Below are 22,801 nucleotides of genomic sequence, written 5' to 3'. Positions count from 1 at the left end.
CGAGAACTAAGAAATGATGCAACCCTTCCTTGTCTTCCCTCTCATAATCTGCCTAAGTTCACAGGATCTTCATCACTGTCAGGTGGCCATCTAGCCTCTGTTTAAAAGCCTCCAAGGAAGGAGAGCCCACCACCTCCCAAGGAGGAAGCCTGTTCCACTGAGGAATTGCTCTGACTCAGAAAGTTCTTCCTAATGTTGAGGTGGAAGCTCTTTTGATTTAATTTCAACCCAATGGTTCTGGTCCTACCTTCTGGGGTCACAGAAAACAATTCCACACCATCCTCTAGATGACAGCCCTTCAAGTACTTGAAGATGGTGATCCTATCACCTCTCAGCCACCTCCTCTCCTGGCTAAACATCCTCAGCTCCTCCAACCTTTCCTTATAGGACTTGGTCTCCAGACCCCTCACCATTTTTGTTGCCCTCCTCTGGACACCTTAAGAACATAAGAGAAGCCATGTTGGATCAGGTCAATGGCCCATCCAGTCCAACACTGTGTTACACAGTGGCCAATACACACACACACACACACACATATATATATATATACATACTATGGCTAATAGCCACTGATGAACCTCTGCTCCATATTTTTATCCAATCCGCTCTTGAAGCTGGCTATGGTTGTAGCTGCTGCCACCTCCTGTGGCAGTGAATTCCACATGTTAACCACCCTTTGGGTGAAGAAGTACTTCCTTTTATCTATTTTAACCTGACTGCTCAGCAATTTCATTGAATGCCTACGTGTTCTTGTATTGTGAGAAAGAGAGAAAAGTACTTCTTTCTCTACTTTCTCCATCCCATGCATAATCTTGTAAACCTCTATCATGTCACCCTGCAGTCGACATTTATCCAAGCTAAATAACCCCCAAGCATTTTAACCTTTCTTCATAATCATTCTAGTTGCCCTTTTCAGGACTTTTTCCAATGCTATAATATCCTTTTTGAGGTGTGGTGACCAGAATTGTACACAGTATTCCAAATGAGACCACACCATCAATTTATACAGGGGCATTATGATACTGGCTGATTTGTTTTCAATTCCCTTCCTAATAATTCCCAGCATGGCGTTGGCCTTTTTTAGTGCAATCGCACACTGTCTTGACATTTTCAGTGAGTTATCTACCACGACCCCAAGATCTCTCTCTTGGTCAGTTTCTGCCAGTTCACAACCCATCAACTTGTACTTGTAGCTGGGATTCTCGGCCCCAATGTGCATTACTTTGCACTTGGCCACATTGAACCGCATCTGCCACTTTGACGCCCACTCACCCAACCTCAACAGATCCCTTTGGAGTGCCTCACAATCCTCTCTGGTTCTCACCACCCTGAACAATTTAGTGTCATCTGAAAACTTGGTCACTTCACTGCTTACTCCCAACTCCAGAGCATTAATGAACAAGTTAAAGAGCATGGGACCCAGTACTGAGCCCTGTGGCAGTTTGGGAGAGCCAGTTTGGTGTAGTGGTTAAGTGTGCGGACTCTTATCTGGGAGAACTGGGTTTGATTCCCCACTCCTCCACTTGCACCTGCTAGAATGGCCTTGGGTCAGCCATAGCTCTGGCAGAGGTTGTCCTTGAAAGGGCAGCTGCTGGGAGAGCCCTCTCCAGCCCCACCCACCTCACAGGGTGTCTGTTGTGGGGGAGGAAGGTAAAGGAGATTGTGAGCCGCTCTGAGACTCTTTGGAGTGGAGGGCGGGATATAAATCCAATATTTTATTCATCTTCTTCTTCTTCCACTGCTTACCGTCCTCCACTGTGAAGACTGCCCATTTATACTAACTCTCTGCTTCCTATTAATTAGCCAGTTTTTGATCCACAAGAGGACCTGTCCTTTTACTCCATGACTCTCAAGCTTACTAAAGAGCCTTTGATGAGGAACTTTATCAAAAGCTTTCTGGAAGTCAAGGTAAACAATATCTATCGGGTCTCCTTTGTCCACATGTTTGTTCACCCCCTCAAAGAACTGTAACAGGTTAGTGAGGCAAGTTAAATTTCCTTTTGGGTCCTCTATTTTGACCCAAAGCATTTCTAGAAGGGAATCTAATTCTCTGACCTCAGTCTTACTGCACGGTATACCCTCTCTGACATACAGAGCCACCCCACCTCCAACCCTTCCCTCCCTATCCTTCCGATATAACTTATATCCAGGAATCACCGTGTCCCACTGATTCTCCTCATTCCACCAAGTTTCTGAAGTTCCCACGTCTATGTTTTCCCCCAACACTAAACATTCCAACTCACCAATTTTACTTTGAACCCTTCTAGCATTTATATACAAACATCTATAATTTCCTAGGCAAGTTAGGCCTGCAACCTTCCTCCTGCTGCCTCAAGACTTTGACAGACACTCCATACTGTTTCTCACCATCTCAGTGGACAACTCTGATCGATTACCCGGTAGAAAAGTAACAGCTAACCCTTCATCTCTTTGAGATGAGTCCTCCCAAACCAGTAACATTTCATCTCCTGTTGGCTTTCCCCCAAGATTTAGTTTAAAAACTGCTCTTCCACCTTTTTGATTTTAAACGCCAGCAGCTTAGTTCCATCTGGGGACAAGTGGAGACAATCTCTTTTGTACAGCTTCCGCTTGTTCCAGAAAGCATCCCAGTGCCTAACAAACTTAAACCCTTCTTCCCTACACCATCGTCTCATCCACACACTGAGACTTCTAATTTGTGCCTGTCTCTCCAGCCCTGCATGTGGAACAGGTAGCACTTCTGAGAAGGCCACCTTGGAGGTCCTGGCCTTAAGTCTCCTGCCTAGCAGCCTAAATTTTTCCTCCAGGACCTCACGACTGCTGTTCCCTCTTGACCCTCATGCTCCCTGGCAGCAACGGGGCTGCCATGTTCAGAGTGGGGCTCATCTAATACGTCCCTGAGAGTCTTGCCCGAGTGCCTAACTGACTGCCTCTGCTTCTTCAGGTCAGTCACCTCGGCCTCAAGGGTACGAACTCGTTCCCTGAGGACCAGGAGCTCCTTGCATCGAGCACACACCCAAGACTTCTGTCCTGTGGGCAGATAGTCATACATGTGACACAGTGCAAAACACTGGAAAGCCCCCACCCCCCTGCTGGCATTCTACCTTCATGATAGCTTTTTTAAAATATACAGTCCCCTTTTAAATCCTGTTTGTTTATGTGGCTCCCCTTCTGGAGGGTCTACTTACCTTATTGGGAACACAAGGCAAACAGGGATCTGGGTTCCTGGTCCTTACACAGCCCCCAAGCCTTCCAGCCTGTCTATGTCCTTAAAATGTGGTGCCCCAGACTAAACGCATTACTCCAGGTGAGGTCTAATCAGAGCAAAACACTGTGTGTGATTTGGACTCTATACTTCTGTTGCTACAGCCCAAAAATGAATTTGCCTTTTTAGCCACCACATCGCACTGCTGACTTCTGTCCAGTGTGTGGTCTACTAAGACCCCCAGATCCTTTTCACACAAACTACTGCCAAGACAAGTCTCCGCCATCCTATAAGTATGCATTGAATGTTTCCTACCCAAATGCAGAACTTTACATTTATCCCTGTTAAAATTCATTTTATTCATTTTTAGCCCAGTTTTCCAGCCTGTCAAGATCATCCTGTACCCTGACTCTGTCTTCTACCATATTTGCTACCCCTCCCAATTTAGTATCATCTGCAGATTTGATAAGCATTCCCTTCTTTCATCCAGTTATTATTTGTGCACGTGAAAAAAATGTAGCAAAATGCCAGTGGCCAAAGACAGGAGTTATTCAGGTGTGGGGCACACTGCTCTGGGGCCTCCTGCCACAGGCACTTATGGGCTGGGATCCTGGAGGTTTCTTGCCACCTTCTGGGCCTGGAGCCTGCAGGGGTCACTGGGGGTTTAGGGGAGGGGCTTGTGAGTTTCCTGCATTGTGCAGGGGGTTGGACTAGATGACCCTGGAGGTCCCTTCCAACTCTTCTAGGATCCTATGATTTTAAGCCTCCACAGCCCCCAGCCAAGGTGGATTTCTGGGGAAATGTGGCATGAGGAGCAGGGCGAACCCTGCCACTCAGTGAAGTAGACGATTGCCTAGGGCACTGGCCTTTTGGGGGCACTGAACTCGGTGCTCCCCATGTGACTCGGTGACATTATCAGTGCAGGGGGGGTACTGGAAGGTAGCCTTGCCTAGGGGGCCAGACAGTCTAGAACAGGCCCTGATCAGGAGCTAAAGTGCCATCCGTCACAGGAAGAAAATGTGGAGCCAAAGCAAGAAAGGCCACGCAGGGCTGCTGAAGAGAGTGTGTGTGCCTGAAGAATAAAAGTCTGGAGGTCCATGTCAGCTGGGCGGCCCTGGGGGTCAGCTCATGCAGTGCATTTCCCTTTTTTAACCCATGCAGTTCTGCACTGCAGCCACCAGGGGGCAGGGGGAAGGCAGAGCCCAGTGACCAAAAGTCCCCCTGGCAGCCTTGCGGGGTAGGCCGAGGGAGGGAGGGAGGGGAGACACCCAGAAGGATTTTGCTCCTCAGCCCCCAAGCCAGCATTCAAGCAATCTGGAAGCAGACAAGAGTTCTCCCTCCAAAGAGGAAACGGACTTTTAGATTATACACCACTCAGTGGAAACACACACACCTGCCCTGAGCTGGCCTTGGTGGGATGAGCAGGATGGAAGACCCAGATGATGATGATGATGATGATGATGATGATGATGATAATAATAATAATAATAATAATAAGAAGAAGAAGAAGAAGAAGAAGAAGAAGAAGAAGAAGAAGAAGAAGAAGAAGAAGAAGAAGAAGAAGAAGAAGAAGAAGAAGAAGAAGAAGAAGTCGTTGTGGCTTTTTTGGAGCAGGAACGCACAGGAACTCAGTTCCGGCTGGCTTGGCATAAGGGGGGGTGCAAATAAGTTGCTGCTGGGCTGTTTCTACCAAAAAGGCCCTGGTTGCAGTCCTCGTCGTCGGCTTGGTCTCAGGTACTCACCCATCCTAGCTGGCAATTTAGAATGTGCTTAAAAGTACTGGAGTTGCAAGCCTTTGCTGATATCGTGAATTGAATAAAAGGGAAGGGTTACTCTTTCCCCACGATCTATCAAAGTGCTAAGAAGATGCCTCTCCTCCTCCCCCATGTTAATCTTTAGTGGTGATAAAAGAGGGCCAGAAGTCAGAAGTCAGCTCAGCTTCCCCTGCAGAGAGTGGGGGAGGGAGGGAGGGTGTCTGGAGATAAGCTGGGCCAGGATATTCCAGTTCCTTTCATTCTGGGCCCTGACATTCCCAAGGACATCTTGTTTTAAGATCCGGAGTTTAATTTTCTGCTGAGCTATGCCTGCCACAAATGGACAGACAGATTTATATGCAGACCTCTTTATTATTAGAGATGGATGGGTTTTCTTAGATTTGGTTTGGAGGAGGGGCAGATGGGGGGGCAGATGGAATCTTTGGTGGGGGGCAAGAGAGAGCCCAGCAAGTGTTGCAGCTCTTGGTGGCTACGGGGCTGGCCAAGGGCATGTGGCACCCTAGGCAGGCCCGCTGTCCCCCACTGCCCCTGCCACCGCCTCCTCTACAATATGCCCAGCGGTGCCATGCCTTCTGCCCACATGGCGAAGTAGAGCAGGGGGGCACCCAAAAGGTGTGCAAGCCAACCTTCCTTCCAAGGCAAAGTGAAACCAGCAGGCCGGTGCAGAACTCTTGGCCAGCCTCTGTGCAACTGTCTCTGTTCCTAGGGCAATGGGAGGGGGGAAGCACCCCCCAGCCTCGCACCCTAGTGGAAGGGCCAACCCTGGCTGGCTGGCAATGGGGCGGGTGATGTGAAGGAGAGGGAGGAGGCCCTGCCAGCCAGCCAGCCTGCCCAGAAGACCACAACAGAGCTGGCAAATGCTGTGTGGGGAAGAAGGGAGGGCCTGGTGAAGGAGGGGGAGACCAGCTGCGGAGCCTCCGTCTCTCTGTCTCCCTCCCTGTTCTGTGCACAGAGGCCCAGTGGTTCCCAGAATTACCAGATGCTGTCTCCTCCTATGTTCAGAGGGTTTCCAGAGGCATCGTAGTAGTCATCTATTGTGAGGCTTCTGTCTGTGTCATGGGCAGAGTTGAAGTTTGTGATCATGCGCGTCGGAATTCCCAGGCACCGGAGCACTAAAAGAGAGGAGAGAGAGAGGGGAAGTCTGGAGGCTGGCCTTCCTTGGTGGGATCCAAAGATGTCCCTCAGCCCACAGGTCTCTCCGCTCCTCTTGTGCAGAAGTGGAAGCCAGTTTGGTGCAGCGGTTAAGTACACAGACTCTTATTTGATTCTCCAGGCCTCCACTTGCAGCTGCTGCTGGAATGGCCTTGGGTTAGCCATAGCTCTCACAGAGTTGTCCTTGAAAGGGCAGCTTCTGTCAGAGCTCTCTCAGGCCCACCCACCTCACAGGGTGTCTATTGTGGGGGAGGAAGATACTCTGAGAATCAGAGTGGAGGGTGGGCTATAAATCCAGAATCTTCTGTCTTCTTCCCCCTGCCAGGCGCAGGCAGGGAGGGGAGGGGCTGTGGCTCAGGGTGAGAGCCAGGTTGGGTTCTGCAGACAGAACAGGAGCCCTGCTTGGGAAAGAGCTTCCTTGGCCTGAGACTCTGGAGAGCGGCTGCCAGTCAGGGGAGCCTGGCCCCACCATGATGGGCCAAGAGAAACCCTTGGCCTGGCTTGGGGGAAGACCACTTTTCCCATCAGGGTGCATGATTTAAACCCTCTCCAACCTCCTGGCTGCTGCCCATGGGGGGCCACCCACGATGCTCTTCCAAAGGGAAAATGCTCTGCTTTGTGAATAGAGAAGGGTCACTGAGAACAGAGAGTGGCCCACCCACAAAGAGATGGCAGACGCGGCCTCCACGCACTGAAACCCCTCCCAACACCCACCAGCAAGACCTGCACAGATTCTGCAATCACAGAATTTCGCTCTAAGGAACAAATGGCTGCAAACATGGACACCATCAGTCCCACCCACTATGCATCATCTGCTCTATACCAATGAGATTGCTACCAGTGGGGAGCAGTGTGACCAAGCACCCTTAAGGCCAACCAAGTTTTAATCAGGATGTGAGCTTTCACGTGCATGCACACGTCAGCAAACTTTGTCACATTGCTTCAGTCCAACATGGATATCCGCCTACATCTATCTTAATGTGAATAAGATCATGGGGGTGTGGGTAGACCATACATTAAATATGAGCAACCAGTGTGATGAAGCAGCAAAAAAGGCTGATGTTATCCTGGGGTGTATCAACAGGGTCATGACATCCAAATCACAAGAGGTCCTAGCCTCGCTGTGTACTGCCACCCCTGGGGTCTTGTGTGTTGAGAGAGCCGGTTTGGTGTAGTGGTTAAGTGTGCGGACTCTTATCTGGGAGAACCGGGTTTGATTCCCCACTCCTCCACTTGCACCTGCTGGGATGGCCTTGGGTCAGCCAGAGCTCTGGCAGAGGTTGTCCTTGAAAGGGCAGCTGCTGTGAGAACCCTCTCAGCCCCACCCAACTCACAGGGTGTCTGTTGTGGGGGAGGAAGCTAAAGGAGATTGGAAGCTGCTCTGAGCCTCTGAAATTCAGAGTGGAGGGCGGGATATAAATCCAATATCTTCTTCTTCTGCAGTTCTGGAGGCCTCCCTTCAAGCAGGATGTGGACAGAATGGAGCTGGTGCAGAGGAGAGCGATGGGTGATCTGGGGCCTGGAGACCAAGCAGCCCCAGGAGGAAAGGCTGAGGGACCTGGGAAGGTTCAGTCTGGAGAAGAGGAGGTGGAGAGATGGGGACAGGATTGCTTTGTCTAAGTCTTTGAAGGGCTGCCGCTTAGAGGAGGAGGCTGGGAGCTGTTCCTGGTGGCAGCAGAGGAGACAACTCACAGCCATGGGAAGGGATCAGCTGAGTAGTAGGAAAACCTTTTTTACTGTAAGAGTCATTCAGGAGTGGAATGGGCTGCCTAAGGGGGTGGGGAACTCCCCCTCCCGGCAGTCTGGAAGCAGCGGCTGGACAGCTTGTGGGGCTGAGCCTGCCTTGAGCTGGGGTTGGACTAGATGGCCTGCAGGGAGCGCTTCCAACTCTATGATTCCGTCTGGCAGGCCTCTGGGACTTGACTTGCCACATAAAATATGACAGACGAGACGGCTAACAGAAAGCTAACAGGCTTTGGCAGTTTGCAGACCTGTTGTTTAACTGGGGCAAAATACCAGAACCTGAATGCAATTGTGGTTCAGCCCACCCAACTATTTCCTATCTGCCACAGGAGTGTGAGCATCGTGCTTTCCAGGGAGATGTGACTGAGCTCTTTGAACTCTTCTCAGCTGCAATTGAGTGGATGGAAAATCTGGAGGTGAGGACAAAGGAAGATCGCCCCACAGTATCAGCTTGGTTACATCTTTTACATTAGCATCTGCTTCCTGTGCGTGACTCTGCCAGATGAGAAATAATAAACATAACAATGAATCAATGTCCACCAGCAGCCAGCCACGTGTGTGGATTTCTGACCCCCAGGCTCTTGCAAGAGTGCCCCTTTTCTCTGGAAGAAGGGGGGGTGGGGGGTGTAGGGGTCAACTGGCCAGTGGCTCCAGAACAGGACGCAAGGCCAGCATAGCTCACCAGAGTGGAGCCCCTGCCGAGAGGGGGCTGGGGGTATTTGGGAGAAATGCCACTGCGGGGGGGTTCAACTCCCTTCTCCCTTCCCCTGCCCTGCCTGACTCCCACCCAGGAGAGCTCCTCATGGGGAGGAAAAGGGCCGGCCCCAACCCTCCCGCACCCACACCTCCGAGCTCTCCCCCCGCAGTCTTCCAGGAGGCATGCTGGGGGGGGGGGGGCGTGCAGGGGAAGTCTTCTTGCCTGCCTCTGGACCATTCAAACAGCCCAGCCCCGGAGGAGAGGAGAGCCGCGCAGTCCTCGCTGTGTGAGAAATCAGCCCCCAGCTGCCAGCAGCAGAACCCAAGGAACCGCAGCACCCAGCAGGAGGCAGCGCAGCAGCGGGGAAAGCGGACCGAAGTCCCACCGGAGCCAGCCAGGCCAGGCCAGGCAGAGCGACCGGGTGCAGCGGGGAGCCCGCCTCCCCCCCTCCAGGCACGGGAGGGGCCCCTGCTGGCTGCCACCTTGGGGGGGGGGGCGGGAGACTCACCGGTGTTGAGAACTCCCGCAAAGACCCAGCACTGCCCGTACTTCACCGCCCGGTAGCCGGAAGCCTTCCACTGCCGGAGGATGTCCACGCTGCCCGTCCAGCTGCTGGGGTTCTGCCCCCCGCGGTAGTTCCCGCTCCAGTTGCCCTGCAGCACCCCGCTGTCGTCGTTGCTGTTCACCTGGGGGGGGGGGGGGGAGAGGCAGGCCGAGCTCCAGGGGGGCCACGCTCCGCCCACCACTCCTCTCCTCCTGCGGCTGCTGCTGCTGCGGGGCGGCCGGTCACCGCCAGGCCTGGGGAGCTCCCGGGATCCTTCCGGGGAGGGAGGGAGGGGGTTGGGGGGCCCAAAGCCCCTCCCCTCCCCACCAAGCACTTTTGGCCTTCTCTCTTTGCGGGGGGGACTTCCCACTTGCGCAAGCCGATGGGCCTGCCGATCTGCTCCCCCCACCAGCCCCCATGGGCGAGGTAGCACTTTGCGGGGGAGGGGGCTTACCATGGCGCTCATGACGCGGCCCACGTGCTTGGGGTCGTTGCGGAGAGTCAGGTCTCGGTGGGCGTCCTGGGTGGCGCTTCTGCTGCGGTCCAGCATGGTCAGGCTGATGTCCAAGATGTCATCCTGGAACTGGTCAGCACAGAGGAAGGTGTCAGCACGACCCCAGCCCCCCGCCCCGCGCAGCTCTTTCTAAGCGGGCCCCACAGGAGTTGAGACAAGAGTTCTGCACACTCCGCCCCCCCCCCCCCCAATGGGTTGGAAACAGAGCTCAGCAAAAGCTGCCCGCCTCCCTTCAGAAAGGCCTGGGCGGAAGACGGGGGGGAGGGGTTTCTTGTCCTGAGAATTCTCCCAAGGCCCAGGTGGGGGAGGGGGTCTTAGTGCCAGACATTCCCAAAGGGAACCAGCTGAGGGGATGGGGGGGGGAGTGGCGCTCTCAGGTCCCACCGCCCGCAGGAGAGGCTGCTGAGCTGGTCTCCATCCTGCCCTGCCCTGCCCTGCAGAAGGGACTGTGTGGGGGCTCCCCTGAGCCTCTGGCGACCTACCCCTCCCGGGGCCTGGAGGCTGAATGAAGCCTGCCCTGCCAACCGGCTGCTGGGATTCCCGGGGAGTCTCCCACGCAAGGCCTCCCCAGAGTCGGCCCTGCTAGCCTAGCTTCCAGGACGGGGCTTCCTCCCTTCCCCCCCCCCCTAACTGGGAGGTCTCGTGGGCCCCGGAGGGAGGGGGCGGGAGTGTTGGGAGTGGGGCTTCCCCCCCCCGCAGCCCTCTGGAGCTCCCCCCTCCCTCCCGCCCCGCCCCGCCCTGCCCGGGGCCTTACCTGGCCGAAGTTCCAGCCGGCCTGGCCGATGCGGTTGGCGCTGCCCATGAAGACCAGGCCGAACTCCGAGAGGACGTACTCCTGGCGCTCGGCGCTGCTGGACAGGAAGACTTCGTCCCCTGCAAGGCGAAGGGAAGGGAAGGGCGAGGAAGCCCCCTCAGAAGCCCCGGGGGAGGGAGAAGGGAAGCAACCTGGAGACTGCGGTTGTTGCCCCCTGCGGTCGGGGAGGCAGCTCGGGGGGTATGCGGCCCCCCTCCGAAGCACCCATTTCCTGGGGGGGGGGGGTAATCTCAGCAGTTGTGCTTCCCGGAGATCCCCCGGCGGCCCTTCGCAGGAGGGGGGGGGGGCGAGAAGGGGCGCTGTCCCAGTGGGGGCCGCCTGGGCGTGGGCAACCCACCACCACCACCCAGAGCTCCCCCCCCCCCGAGCATCGCAACCCTCCGGCGCAGTCCAAGGCTGCCAGGCCTGCCTTCCCGGGCAACAGGGGCAGAAGCCAGCCGCCCCCCCCCCGCCGGCCCTGAGATTTCTGAAGGGGCGGCTCGGAGTCTGCCCTCCCCTCGGGTTGGGCCCAGTCGCTCGGCCCCCTCCGGCTGGGGAGGCAGGGAGAGGCCAGCTGGGGGGTGGGTGGGGAGGAAGGGTCCCGCAGCCCCACGGCATAGGGGTGCCATCAACCCTACGGGAGGGGGAGGGGTGGGGGTGGGAAGGCCTTGCCCCTTCCTAGCGCCGGCTCGAGTGGGCGCGCCATCTGCGCTCTGGGCCAGGCAAGCCTTCACCTGCAGCACGCGAAATCCCTCTTAGAGGAGAGACCCCCCCTTCCCCGCGCGCTGGTCGCCCACACTCCCCAGCTTCCCGGGCTTGCCTCCGGAGTGGGGGGGGGGCTGGGCGAGGGAGCGCGGCACAGCTGGAATGGCCGCCACCTGGGCGGGAGAGTTCTCACCCCACACACACACACACACACAGGTGGCAGCCATGCCCCGGTCTGGAGCAGGTGCTCTCCCCCGGCCAGGGCCGTCGTCCGGATTTTAAAAGTTGGGGGGGGGGCTTTGTTAAAAAGTCCGGGGGCCCCTTTCCCGCCATTTCTCAGAAGCTTTCTGGGGGAGGGGCAAAAGCTGCAGGCCCCGAAAGTGGCCAATTCCAGGCAACGGGGGGGGAGGGGTGCCTTCCACTGGCTCTCCCCCCAGCTCAGCACTTGGCAGCCAGCAGGCCCTTCCGTCTCCCCCTCCCCAGCCCATTGGGGCATCCTAGGGAGCTCCCCACTCGGCGCCTCTCTCCTCTCCGCCTGCTGCTGCTGCCCGGGCCGGCTCAGCTCTCCCGGCTCCAACCGCTGCTGCCGCTGCCGCTTTGGCGGCTCAGCCATGGCAGAAGGGGGGGGGGGGGCAGGCTGCCCCCCTGGAGGTGAGGCGGTCCAGGGGTCGTGCCCCCACAGCCCCCGCCCCGGTGGCGGGCCCGTCTCTCCGCCTGCCGCAGCCCCCTCACACAGGGCTTGAGCGCTAAAGTGAGAGAGCAGCCCGCCTGGACCGCCGGGCCCCGAAAGCGCTCCACGAACGACCCTGCATCGCCCCCTTGAGCAGGAAGAGGGGCAAAGAAGCCCGGGGGGGAGGGGGGAGCAGGCCTCTCCAGGCAAACCCCGCCAGCCCCTCACACACACACCCCCGCCGCCGGCCTGGAGAGCTCCCGGGGGGAGTGACCGGAGCAGCCCAAGGGGGGCGGGGATCAGATGAACCCTACGGGCCAAATCCTCCAACCAGGGGCGTGTCCCTCTCGCCTCCGCAGACCGGGGGGGCGGGGGGGCTTCTCCCACCGCCTGCCTGCCTGCCCTTGAGGAGGGCTGCGCTCTCTGGGGGCCCGGGAGGGGCGCAGGCCTGGGGGGGGGGCTGCTGGGTTTGGGGAGTAGGAGGTCCCAGAGTCTCCCCCCCCCGATCTGCCATTTTCTCCGGGGGAGGGGCTGAACGGATCTCGGCAGCCGGGAGATCAGTCGTCCTGCCGGGAGATTTCCAAAAAAAACCCCATTCATCCGGAGGAGGCCTGCCTCCCCCTCCCTCCCCTCCTTCGCCCCCCCGCCCCCTCCCCGCGCCTCCAGAACGCAAGGCACTCTCGGGTTCCCTCCACGGGCCTCCCCCGTCCCCCCCCCGCCCTCCCTGGTCCTCGGGGCAGCTGCCTGAGCGGCCTGACTGGGCAGGAAGGGAGGCGGCGGCGGGAGGAGCATCCTCCAGTGGGTGAAGGAGTAGAAAATAATGGGGGGGGGGGCGGAAAGGCTACCTGCCATAAAGATAGGAGGGCTTCTAGGGATGCCACCCTCCAGGTGGGACCTGGGGATCCCGGAACTGAAGCTCGTCTCCAGACTACAGGTCAGTTGGGGGGGATGGCTGCTCTGGGGGCTGGACTCTGTGGTCTTGTACCCCCCCCCCCCAGGTCCCCGTCCTCCCCAGGCTCCAGCCCCAATCTCCAGGAGTTTCCCGACCTGGAGCTGGCAACCGTACCCCGGGCCTTTGAGAGGCCTGCAGGTAGAGCCCCCCTGGCAGGAGGCGCTGGGCTGGCTGAAGAGCAGGCAGGAGGCCTGGGACCCTTGCCAGGTCACCGAGCGAGAGGCGGGTCTTGAGGGGCCCCTCCCGCAGCAGGGCCAAGGGAGGCAGCGGGCCCGAGCCAGGTGGAGGAGGAGGGCCTTCCGGGGCACATGGCGCATATGGGGCCGCGCCCCCCCCCCCCATTCGTGTTTCTCACATTTTGCTCACCCTCCTTCTTGGAATGACAACTGAGCTCAAAATGACCCAGATCCTCCCCCCCCCTGCAGAAAATGGCTGCTCTGGAGAGTGGACAGCCGGGGGAGGAGGGGCGTTACACCCTGCTCGGACTGGGAACGGGGCCCCTCCTCTCCCCTCCCCTCCCCTCTCCTCCCCAGGCCCAGCGTGCCCAGGCTGGGGCAAGAAAGGGCAGAGATGAGCGCCTAACTCCCCATTCCCCCCTCCTGCTCCCCAGGACTTGCGGTCAGCCCGCCCCCGCTCAGAGGTCTTTCATCACTGGGAACAGGCAGCGGGGAGGGCATACCGGCGGTCCTCCCTCCTCCCTTCCTGGAGGCATTGGCGAGTGAGCCTGCCCAGGTCTCCTGACTGCTGGTATTCCCTGGCTGCAGGTCTCCCATCCAAGTCCTTGCCAGAGTCGGCCCTGCTGAGCTTCCCAGATCTTAGGAGATCCTGCCGCCTGCCTGGGCAGCATTTTGAAATGGCTGTAAAGTGGCGGGGCGTCCCCAGGGGAGGGACGGTGATTCAGTGGTAGAGCATCTGCTTGGTAAGCAGAAGGTCCCAGGTTCAATCCCCGGCATCTCCAACTAAAAAGGGTTCAGGCAAGCAGGTGTGAAAGACCTCAGCTGGAGACCCTGGAGAGCCGCTGCTGGTCTGAGGAGACAAGACTGACTTTGATGGACCCAGGGTCTGATTCAGTAGAAGGCAGCTTCAGATGTTCATATGAAAACGGATCTCTCAAAACCTTTGGGGGAGGGATGGTAGCTCAGTAGTAGAGCATCTGCTTGGTAAGCAGAAGGTCCCAGGTTCAATCCCCGGCATCTCCAATTAAAAAGGGTCCAGGCAAGTAGGCGTGAAAGACCTCAGCTTGAGACCCTGGAGAGCAGGGGAGGGAGGGTGGCTCAGTGGCAGAGCATCTGCTTGGGAAGCAGAAGGTCCCAGATTCAATCCCCGGCATCTCCAATTAAAAAGGGTCCAGGCAAGTAGGCGTGAAAGACCTCAGCTTGAGACCCTGGAGAGCAGGGGAGGGAGGGTGGCTCAGTGGCAGAGCATCTGCTTGGGAAGCAGAAGGTCCCAGATTCAATCCCTGGCATCTCCAATTAAAAAGGGTCCAGGCAAGCAGGTGTAAAAGACCTCAGCTTGAGAACCTGGAGAGCCGCTGCCGGTCTGAGGAGACAAGCCTGACTTTGATGGACCCAGGAGGGTCTGATTCAGTAGAAGGCAGCTTCAGATGTTCATTTTGAAGGCAGTCCGATCTCCCCGCCCCCACCATGCACACGGATTGGCTGGGGTGCGCCTTTCATAGGCAGGTTGGGCCTGCAGCTGGGCCTTGAAGTTGGTGATCTTCCCACTGGAAGGGTCTGACCCTTTTAGTCAGGAATATCTCCCACCCCACTCAGTCATGCCCCCCCCACTGTGCCCCCACCCCTGCTGTCCAGCAGAGAGCAGGTTGTGGGAGAGAGACAGAGAGGGAGGGGGGAGAGAGAGGGAGGGAGGGGGAGAGAAGGAGAGAAACAGGGAGAGGGTGACAGAGGGAGGGAGAGGGATACATGGAGAGAGAGGGGAGGGAGATAGAGACAGAGAGAGGGAGGGAGAGAGAAAGAGAGTGGGATAGGGGGAGAGACAGATTGAGAGAGAAAGGTGGGCTGAGAGGGAGAGAGACAGGGAGAGGGAGGAAGAGGGAGGGGGAGAGAGAGACAGAGGGGAGAGACAGAGAGGGGAGAGAGACAGAGGGAGAGGGGGGAGAGGGGAGAGAGAGACAGAGGGAGAGGGAGAGACAGAGAGAGAAAGAGGGGGAGAGACAGACGGAGTGATAGAGAGGGAAAGAGAGTGGGAGAAAGAGGCGGGAGAGAGAGGGGGAGAGAGACAGAGGGGAGAGAGATAGAGGGGAGAGAGAGGGGAGAGAGAGAAAGAGGGGGAGAGACAGACGGAGTGATAGAGAGGGAAAGAGAGTGGGAGAAAGAGGCGGGGGAGAGAGGGGGAGAGAGACAGAGGGCGAGAGGGGGAGGGTGGTGGTGTCGGGGTGAAGCCGGAGCCTCGCTGCAGAGGGGCGGCGGAGGGGGGGGGAGCGCTTACCCGCCAGCCAGGGGTTGAAGAGGAGGCAGAGGGTGCCCAGGCTGGTGGCGGGTGCGCCGGCGCCGGCCATGACGCTTAGGGTGTAGCGCCCGATGATGGCGCTGGGCGGGCTGACGATGGAGACGGTCACCGAGCCGGCCTGGGAGGCGGTGTGGACGGCGCTCCAGGAGCCGCTGCGGGGCGTCCGGGTCACGGCGAAGGCCACGCGGGTCTTGGCTTTGAGCGCAGCGGTTGCGCCTGAGGACAAGGAGAGAGAGAGAGGCGCCCGCGCCCCGACGTGAAGATCTGGCACCTTCCCCCCACACACACGCGCGCGCGCGACCCCCCAAGGCAGACTGGCGGGCGGGGGAGGCAGAAGGGGCAGGAAGGGGGGGGGCTGCCTGGGGCCCCAGAGGAGAGGAAAAGCGGGGGGGGGGAGGCGGGCGTGACCTGGCAGGAGGAGAGAGGGAGGGCAGGAGGGAGGCTGCCTGGGGCCCGGAAAAGGGGGGGTGGGCCTGGCCTGGCAGGGGGAGGGCTGGTGGCAGAAGGGGCAGGAAGGGGGGGGGAGGGCTGCCTAGGGCCCCAGAGGAGGGGGAAAGCGGGGGAGGGAGGCGGGCATGGCCTGGCAGGAGGAGGGAGGGAGGGCAGGAGGGGGGCTGTCTGGGGCCCGGAAAAGGGGGGCCTGGCCTGGCAGGGGGAGGGAGAGGGAGGGCTGCTTGGGGCCCGGGAGGAGGGGGGAGAGGGGCCTGGCCTGGCAGGGGGAGGGCTGGGGGCAGAAGGGGCAAAGGGGGGGCTGCCTGGGGCCCGGGAGGAGGGGGGAGGCGGGCCTGGCCTGGCAGGGAGAGGGAGGGCTGCCTGGGGCCCGGGGGCAGGGGGCCTGGCCTGGCAGGGGGAGGGCTTGTGGCAGAAGGGGAAGGAGGGGGGCTGCCTGGGGCCCGGGAGGAGGGGGGAGGGGGGCCTGGCCTGGCAGGGGGAGGGCTTGTGGCAGAAGGGGAAGGAGGGGGGCTGCCTGGGGCCCGGGAGGAGGGGGGAGGGGGGCCTGGCCTGGCAGGGGGAGGGCTGGTGGCAGAAGGGGCTGGAGGGGGGCTGCCTGGCGCCCGGGAGGAGGGGGGAGGAGGGCCTGGCCTGGCAGGGGGGAGGAGGGAGGGCTGGGGGCAGAAGGGGCAGGAAGGGGGCCGCGGGGGGGCGCCTACCTGTCTCTGCGACGAAGGTGAGGTTCCTTGGCGGCTGCGACCCTTGAAAGGCGATAGTCATGGCGAAGGCCTGCCCTCTGCGCACCACCATCTCCTGGGTGCGGTACTGGTCGGTGTGGTGGGCCGCGGTGTTCTCGGGCCGCTTCCAGTCCACGCTCGCCACGCTCAGTGCTGGAAGAAGGTGAGGAGGAGAGAGACTGAGGCCAGATCCAGGGCAGGCAGACTTGGCTTTTGCAGCCCCCCACGACCCCCTGGGATCCACGGGAGTGGGGGGGGGCTCCCTGGCTTGCCGCCCCCCCCCCCCCAGATGAGCGACTCAGCGCCCGCGATGGCCTCGGAAAGCGGCGAAGAAGAAGAAAAAAGTAAAGCGGCGAAGAAGGCGGCTGTCACTTCCCTGCAAGCGCGGGCGACTGCGAGTCTCAGCAGTCCTCGAAAGAATCCCCGCCCCCCTCGAAATGCCCTTTACTGGCACGACCTTACTTTTCCGGATCCCAGTCATAGAATCCTAGAGTTGGAAGGGACCTCCAGGGTCATCTAGTCCAACCCCCTGCACAATGCAGAAACTCACAAACACCTCCCCCTAAATTCACAAGATCCTCATTGCTGTCAGATGGCCATCCAGCCTCCGTTTAGAAACCTCCAAGGAAGGAGAGCCCACCACCTCCCAAGGAGGAAGCCTGTTAGAATCAAAGAAGAGTTGGAGGGGACCTCCAGGGCCATCTAGTCCAACCCCCTGCACAAAGCAGGAAACTCACAAACACCTCCCCCTAAATTCACAGGATCCTCATTGCCGTCAGATGGCCATCTAGCCTCTGTTTAGAAACCTCCAAGGAAGGAGAGCCCACCACCTCCAAGGAGGAAGCCTGTTCCACTGAGGAACCGCTCTAAAGGTCAGGAGTTCTTCCTAATGTTGAGCCGCAAACTCTTTTGATTTAATTTCAACCCACTGGTTCTGGTCCTACCTTCTGGGGCCACAGACAGCCCTTCATGGAGAAGATGGCGATCCTATCACCTCTCAGTCGCCTCCCGGGGATGTTTAGCCAGGAGAGGAGGCGGCTGAGAGGTGATAGGATCACCATCTTCAAGTCCTTAAAGGGCTGTCCTCGAGAGGAGGGTGTGGAATTGTTTTCCCCAGCGGCTCTGCACCGCGGGCCTGGTGGGGCTCTGGGGGTCAGAGGGGGGCGTGCCCGGGAGAGGGGGGGGGAGCGGCATACGGATTCGCTGCTTCGAAACGCCCGAAGAAGCAGCAGTAGAAGTCCCCCTCCCTCCCTCCCTCCCCCGCCAGTCTCCAGCCCCCTCCCCTCCTGAGCTCCGGGGCTGGGGAAGGGGTGGGGGGCTCCGGCCTGGCCTGGCCAGGGAAGTTTGCACGCTCTGCTCGCCCTCCAGGGCCGGAGAAGCCCCGGCTGCCCTTAAGGGCGCTTTGGGTCACTCCCGGCTGCTGCTCTTGGGCTGCCGGCTCCGTTCTCGCAGGGCACGGCTGGACATTTCTCCTAAATCGCTTGACCCTCCCCCGCCCCCCCCCCCCGCAGCCCAGGTCAGAGACCCGAAGAACCAGCGCCAGGCGGCTTGTGCGTGTGGAGCGGGGAGGGGGAGCTGCTCTCCGGCATCGCCCCTTCCCGCCCCTCCCCGTACTTGGGGCAGGAGTTCAGTCGGCCCCTCCCCAGGCGGGGGGGGGGGAGGGAGAACTGCAGGTCTGCCGCCCGGAGGCCCTGAGCGCCGTCCGGTTCGGCAAGCGCGGGCTTGCAGGCCAGCCGCCGGCTGCAGCCTCCCGGTTTAATGAGCTGAGGCTCTTCCCCTGGCCTGGGCAGAAGACAAGAGGCCCTCCCTCCCGGAGGCCCCCCGCGCCTTCGCCCTCCTTGTGGAGAGCCAGTTTGGTGTAGTGGTTAAGTGTGCGGACTCTTGTCTGGGAGAACCGGGTTTGATTCCCCACTCCTTCACTTGCACCTGCTGGAATGGCCTTGGGTCAGTCATAGCTCTGGCAGAGGTTGTCCTTGAAAGGGCAGCTGCTGGGAGAGCCCTCTCAGCCCCACCCACCTCACAGGGTGTCTGTTGTGGGGGAGGAAGGGAAAGGAGATTGTGAGCCGCTCTGAGACTCTTCGGAGTGGAGGGCGGGATATAAATCCAATATCTTCATCTACCTCACAGGGTGTCTGTTGTGGGGGAGGAAGGGAAAGGAGATTGTGAGCCGCTCTGAGACTCTTCGGAGTGGAGGGCGGGATATAAAGCCCAATCATCTACCTCACAGAGTGTCTGTTGTGGGGGAGGAAGGGAAAGGAGATTGTGAGCCGCTCTGAGACTCTTTGGAGTGGAGGCAGGATATAAATCCAGTATCTTCATCTACCTCACAGGGTGTCTGTTGTGGGGGAGGAAGGGAAAGGAGATTGTGAGCCCCTCTGAGACTCTTCGGAGTGGAGGGCGGGATATAAATCCAATATCGTCATCTATCTCACAGGGTGCCTGTTGTGGGGGAGGAAGGGAAAGGAGATTGTGAGCCCCTCTGAGACTCTTCGGAGTGGAGGGCGGGATATAAATCCAATATCTTCATCTACCTCACAGGGTGTCTGTTGTGGGGGAGGAAGGGAAAGGAGATTGTGAGCCGCTCTGAGACTCGTTGGAGTGGAGGGCGGGATATAAATCCAATATCTTCATCTCCCTCACAGGGTGTCTGTTGTGGGGGAGGAAGGGAAAGGAGATTGTGAGCTGCTCTGAGACTCTTTGGAGTGGAGGACGGGATATAAATCCAATATCTTCTTCTTCTTCTCCTCCTCCTCCTCCTCGCCAGCCCTTCCGACCGCGGACTCCCCGGGAAAGGGCAGCAGCAGCAGCAGCCGCCGCCGCCGCCCCAGGTCAGCGCCCCGAGTGTTCGGCCCGCCTGCTCGCCTGCCTCCCGCGAGCCGCGCTTTGCAGGCTGCCGGCGTCGCCCGGGTTCGACGGGACGGGAGGGGACAGGAGGGACCTGGTTCAGCGCCGCCGCCGCCGCCTCCTCCTCTTGGCCACGCGCAGCGGCCCGCCCGGCGGCGTCTGCCCCAGGAAGGCAGGCAGGAATCTTGGCGGCGGCGCTCCTGCGGCCGGGGGAATGCGAAGGTTTCCAGGCAGTGAGGAGGCGCTCAGCTGCGGGCTGCCCGGGAGCCGCTTCCCCGCCGCCGGTCTCCCCCTGAGCATCCGGCGGTAGTTCCCAGACCCGCCTGCGTGCCCCCTGCCGCCCAGCTGCCGGCTCTCCCGGCCGCCTCGCAGCTCCCCCTGCCCCTCCTCCTCCCCTGGCCCCTGGGGGGCGTGAATCCCCCCTCCGGCCCTTCCCGCCGCCCGCCCTCACCTGCCATGGCCTCTCTTCCTTGGCGCTCCTCCGGGACGTCTGGGGGCCGCAGGTGGAGAGCCGGTGAAGCTCCAGGGAGCCTCATATACCCGGAGGCCCCTCCCAGCCAGCGACAGCCCCGGGAGGTGGGTGAGGCGCCCAGGCCACGCCGGAGGGAGGGAGGGAGGGTGGGAGGGAGGGAGGGGGAGGAGGTGCCCTCGACTTCCCGGCGGGGACGGGCCCGCTCTCAGGCCCTGGCGCAAGACGAAGGGGGGGGGGGGACCTTGCTGCTGCTGCGGCGTCCTTGTTCGGGGACAGGCATAGTAGTGGGGGTGAAGGGGGGGGGGGTCCCTGCCTGGGAAGGAGGACTGAAGAGGGCTGGAGTCAGCAGCAGCAGCCACTGCGAGCCCTTCCAGGCCACGCTCCCCCCCCCCCCCGGGCTGGCTCAGGCACTGGGAGCAGGAAGGCTCTTTCACCCCCTCCCCTCTCCTCCCCGCCCGGTGCAATCGCAGGAGACTCCTAATTCATGCAACTGTAGAGCCAGCATTTCCCAAGGAGAAGGAGGAAGAAGAAGAAGAGCTCGGTTGTGCAAGCCCCGCAAGGCTCCTTCCTCTCCTGCCGAGGGTGATGGGCTGCGCTCCTGCCGCCGCCGCCTCACCCCGACTCATCACCCCCCCCCCTCCGCGCGCGCCCAGCTCTGAACGGCTCCCGGGCCGGCCTGGCTCTGTGGGTGGGTGGGTGGGTGTGCGTGTGCGTGTCTGCCAGAACGGCCCCTGGAGCTCTTCCCCACCGGGGTCAGAAGGGAGAGGCCGCAGCGGAGGCTTCGTGGCCTGCTTCGAGGGAGAGAGGGCGACCCGACCAGGCCCGAGAGGCCGGGCAGACAGCAGGGCTCTTAAGCCGCCTCCATGCAAATGCCCCCTCCCACCCGCGCTCCTTATCTCCATTCAGATTGCAGAACAGATAAATATTCATGCGCATGGATTCTGCAGCGCACACACGAACTGCCGCCGCCGACGCCTACGGAGGGAGCAAGGCGGCCCTTGGGGCTGGCCGGCCGGCCTTAGGCCTGCCCTCCTGGCCGCAGCCTCTCCCAGGCCCCCCGCGCCGATGTTCTTCGGGCACTCCCTCGCGGTGGGAAGAAGGGCAGGAGAGGCGGTCAAGGGCCTGGCTAGGCTCTCGCACAGACTCTGCCCTTGCAGCCCAGACGGCCGCAGCCTCCGCTCTCTCAGCCTCGCCTCCCTGCCGGGAGGAGGACTCTTGTGCCTCAGCTCTTGGGAGTCGCCGCTGGGGCGCAAGTGGGGGGGGGGGATACACACGGAACTGAAAGGGAGGCGGAGGCCGCCCCCCCCCCCCCCCGCAAAGCACTAGGCAGCCCGGGCATCGGACCAGGCGCTCGCTCGCTCGCTCTCTCTGTCTCGCCATCTTCTGGGCTTGGAGCAGGGGTCTCTGGCGGGAGCGACTTGTGAGTTTCCTGCCTTGTGCGGGGGTTGGACTAGATGACCCGGGGTCCCTTCCAACTCTAGGGCACTGGAGAGGGGGGGGGACGGCGCAGCTAAAGAGGGGCGCGCCCGGGGAAAGTCCAACCGCGGGGCTGACCTTGCCGGCTTCGCTCCTCGCTCCTCCCCCCGTCACATCTCCTGCCCCCTGGGAAGGAGGGCGGGAGGAAGCGCAGGAGGCTTCCAGCTCTACCGCTGAGCCCTCTCCCCCCTTCTCCCCCGGACTGGTGGCGACCGCAGGGATTGACCCCCCCCCCCCCAGCCTGCCATCTGCCGGGCCGCAGGGGCGGGGGGCGCAGTGAGGGGCCAAAGCTCCGGGGGGGGGGGGAGAATGAGCTGCTTTTCTTAAGCAGAAATGCTCCTGCCGTCGAACAGGAAGGTCAGAACCTTCGAAGGGGAGTGTATCCACACACACACACACACCCCACTGGAAAGCCCGGGGGAGCGGGCAAGTGGGAATCAGCGCAGCCAGGGGCCGCCGTCTTTCTTCCCCGGGCCTGGGAGGGGCAGGAGAGAGGGCACCTTCGGCCGCGCTTGCTGCAGCCCTTTCCCCTTCTGGGGAGATGAGGCGAGAGAAGCAGCAGCAGCAGCAGCGCTTCCTCCACTGCCCCTGGCAGCGCCGCTCGTCGTGAGAAACCTCCGCCGGTTTGACTCAAGAGCAGAGAGGCTTCTGCGGCTCCCTCTGGGGCTCTGACGCGCCCCCAGGGCCAACCTCTCTGAACCCTGGCCCTTCTAGGGCTGCCAACCTCCAGGGGACCCCTGGAGATCTCCTGCTTTTACAGTGGACCTTCAGACGGCCAAGATCCACTCCCCGGGAGAAAAGGACTGCTTTGGAGGGTGGACCCTCTTTCTCCCCAAACCTCGCCCACCCCGGCCACCTCACATCCCCTTGGGCTCCAGAGGGCACCGTGCCCCCGCCCCATGTGGCCTCCCTGGCCCCTTCAGAAGGAAGCCCTGTTGGTATTAAGTCTTCCTTTGCACAGTTTGGCAGGTGCAACGTGACAGCAAGAGATCTAGCTGGCAGGCTAGGTCACTGTGGCCTTGCCAGCAAGCCGGTTCTGGCCCGTTGAGGACAGGTGGAAAGTACCCGAGCAGACAGGTTAAAACGGATAAAAGAAAATACTTCTTCACCCAAAGGGTGATTAACATGTGGAATTCACTGTCACAGGAGGTGGTGGCAGCCACAAGCATAGCCAGCTTCAAGAGGGGGTTAGATAAAAATATGGAGCACAGGTCCATCAGTGGCTATTAGCCACAGCGTGTGTGTATATATAAAAAATTTTGCCACTGTGTGACACAGAGTGTTGGACTTGATGGGCCGTTGGCCTGATCCAACAGGGCTTCTCTTATGTTCTTATGTGACACAGAGTGTTGGACTGGAGGGGCCATTGGCCTGATCCAACCTGGCTTCTCTTATGTTCTTGTTGTCTTCTTCCAGCTCCGCTGAGCCCTCTCCCCCCTTCTCCCCCGGACTGGTGGCGACCGCAGGGATTGACCCCCCCAGCCTGTCATCTGCCGGGCCGCAGGGGCGGGGGGCGCAGTGAGGGGGCCAAAGCTCCAGGGGGGGGGGAGAGAGAATGAGCTGCTTTTCTTAAGCAGAAATGCTCCTGCTGTCGAACAGGAAGGTCAGAACCTTCCAATGGGAGTGTATACACACACACACA

At 60.2% G+C, this 22,801-nt stretch overlaps 1 protein-coding gene across 1 annotated transcript in view; it reads right to left on the bottom strand.

The window, feature by feature from the left end:
- LOC132567814 (protein-glutamine gamma-glutamyltransferase E-like) overlaps positions 1-19,963 on the bottom strand; it is a 30,763-nt gene extending 10,800 nt beyond the window's left edge. The window contains exons 1-8 of the mRNA XM_060233496.1: positions 19,925-19,963; positions 19,142-19,701; positions 16,350-16,546; positions 15,178-15,414; positions 10,364-10,482; positions 9,550-9,678; positions 9,060-9,237; positions 5,936-6,071 (exon numbers count right to left, since the gene is read on the bottom strand). Of these exons, the coding sequence (XP_060089479.1) occupies positions 5,936-6,071; positions 9,060-9,237; positions 9,550-9,678; positions 10,364-10,482; positions 15,178-15,414; positions 16,350-16,546; positions 19,142-19,701; positions 19,925-19,963 (1,595 nt within the window). The remainder of the gene's footprint in view (positions 1-5,935; positions 6,072-9,059; positions 9,238-9,549; positions 9,679-10,363; positions 10,483-15,177; positions 15,415-16,349; positions 16,547-19,141; positions 19,702-19,924) is intronic.
- Between the last annotated feature and the right edge of the window lie 2,838 nt (positions 19,964-22,801).

Source organism: Heteronotia binoei, chromosome 2 (genome assembly GCF_032191835.1).
Source record: "Heteronotia binoei isolate CCM8104 ecotype False Entrance Well chromosome 2, APGP_CSIRO_Hbin_v1, whole genome shotgun sequence".
NCBI classification, from domain to species: Eukaryota; Metazoa; Chordata; class Lepidosauria; order Squamata; family Gekkonidae; genus Heteronotia; species Heteronotia binoei.
This window is presented reverse-complemented; position numbering and strand designations above follow the sequence as displayed.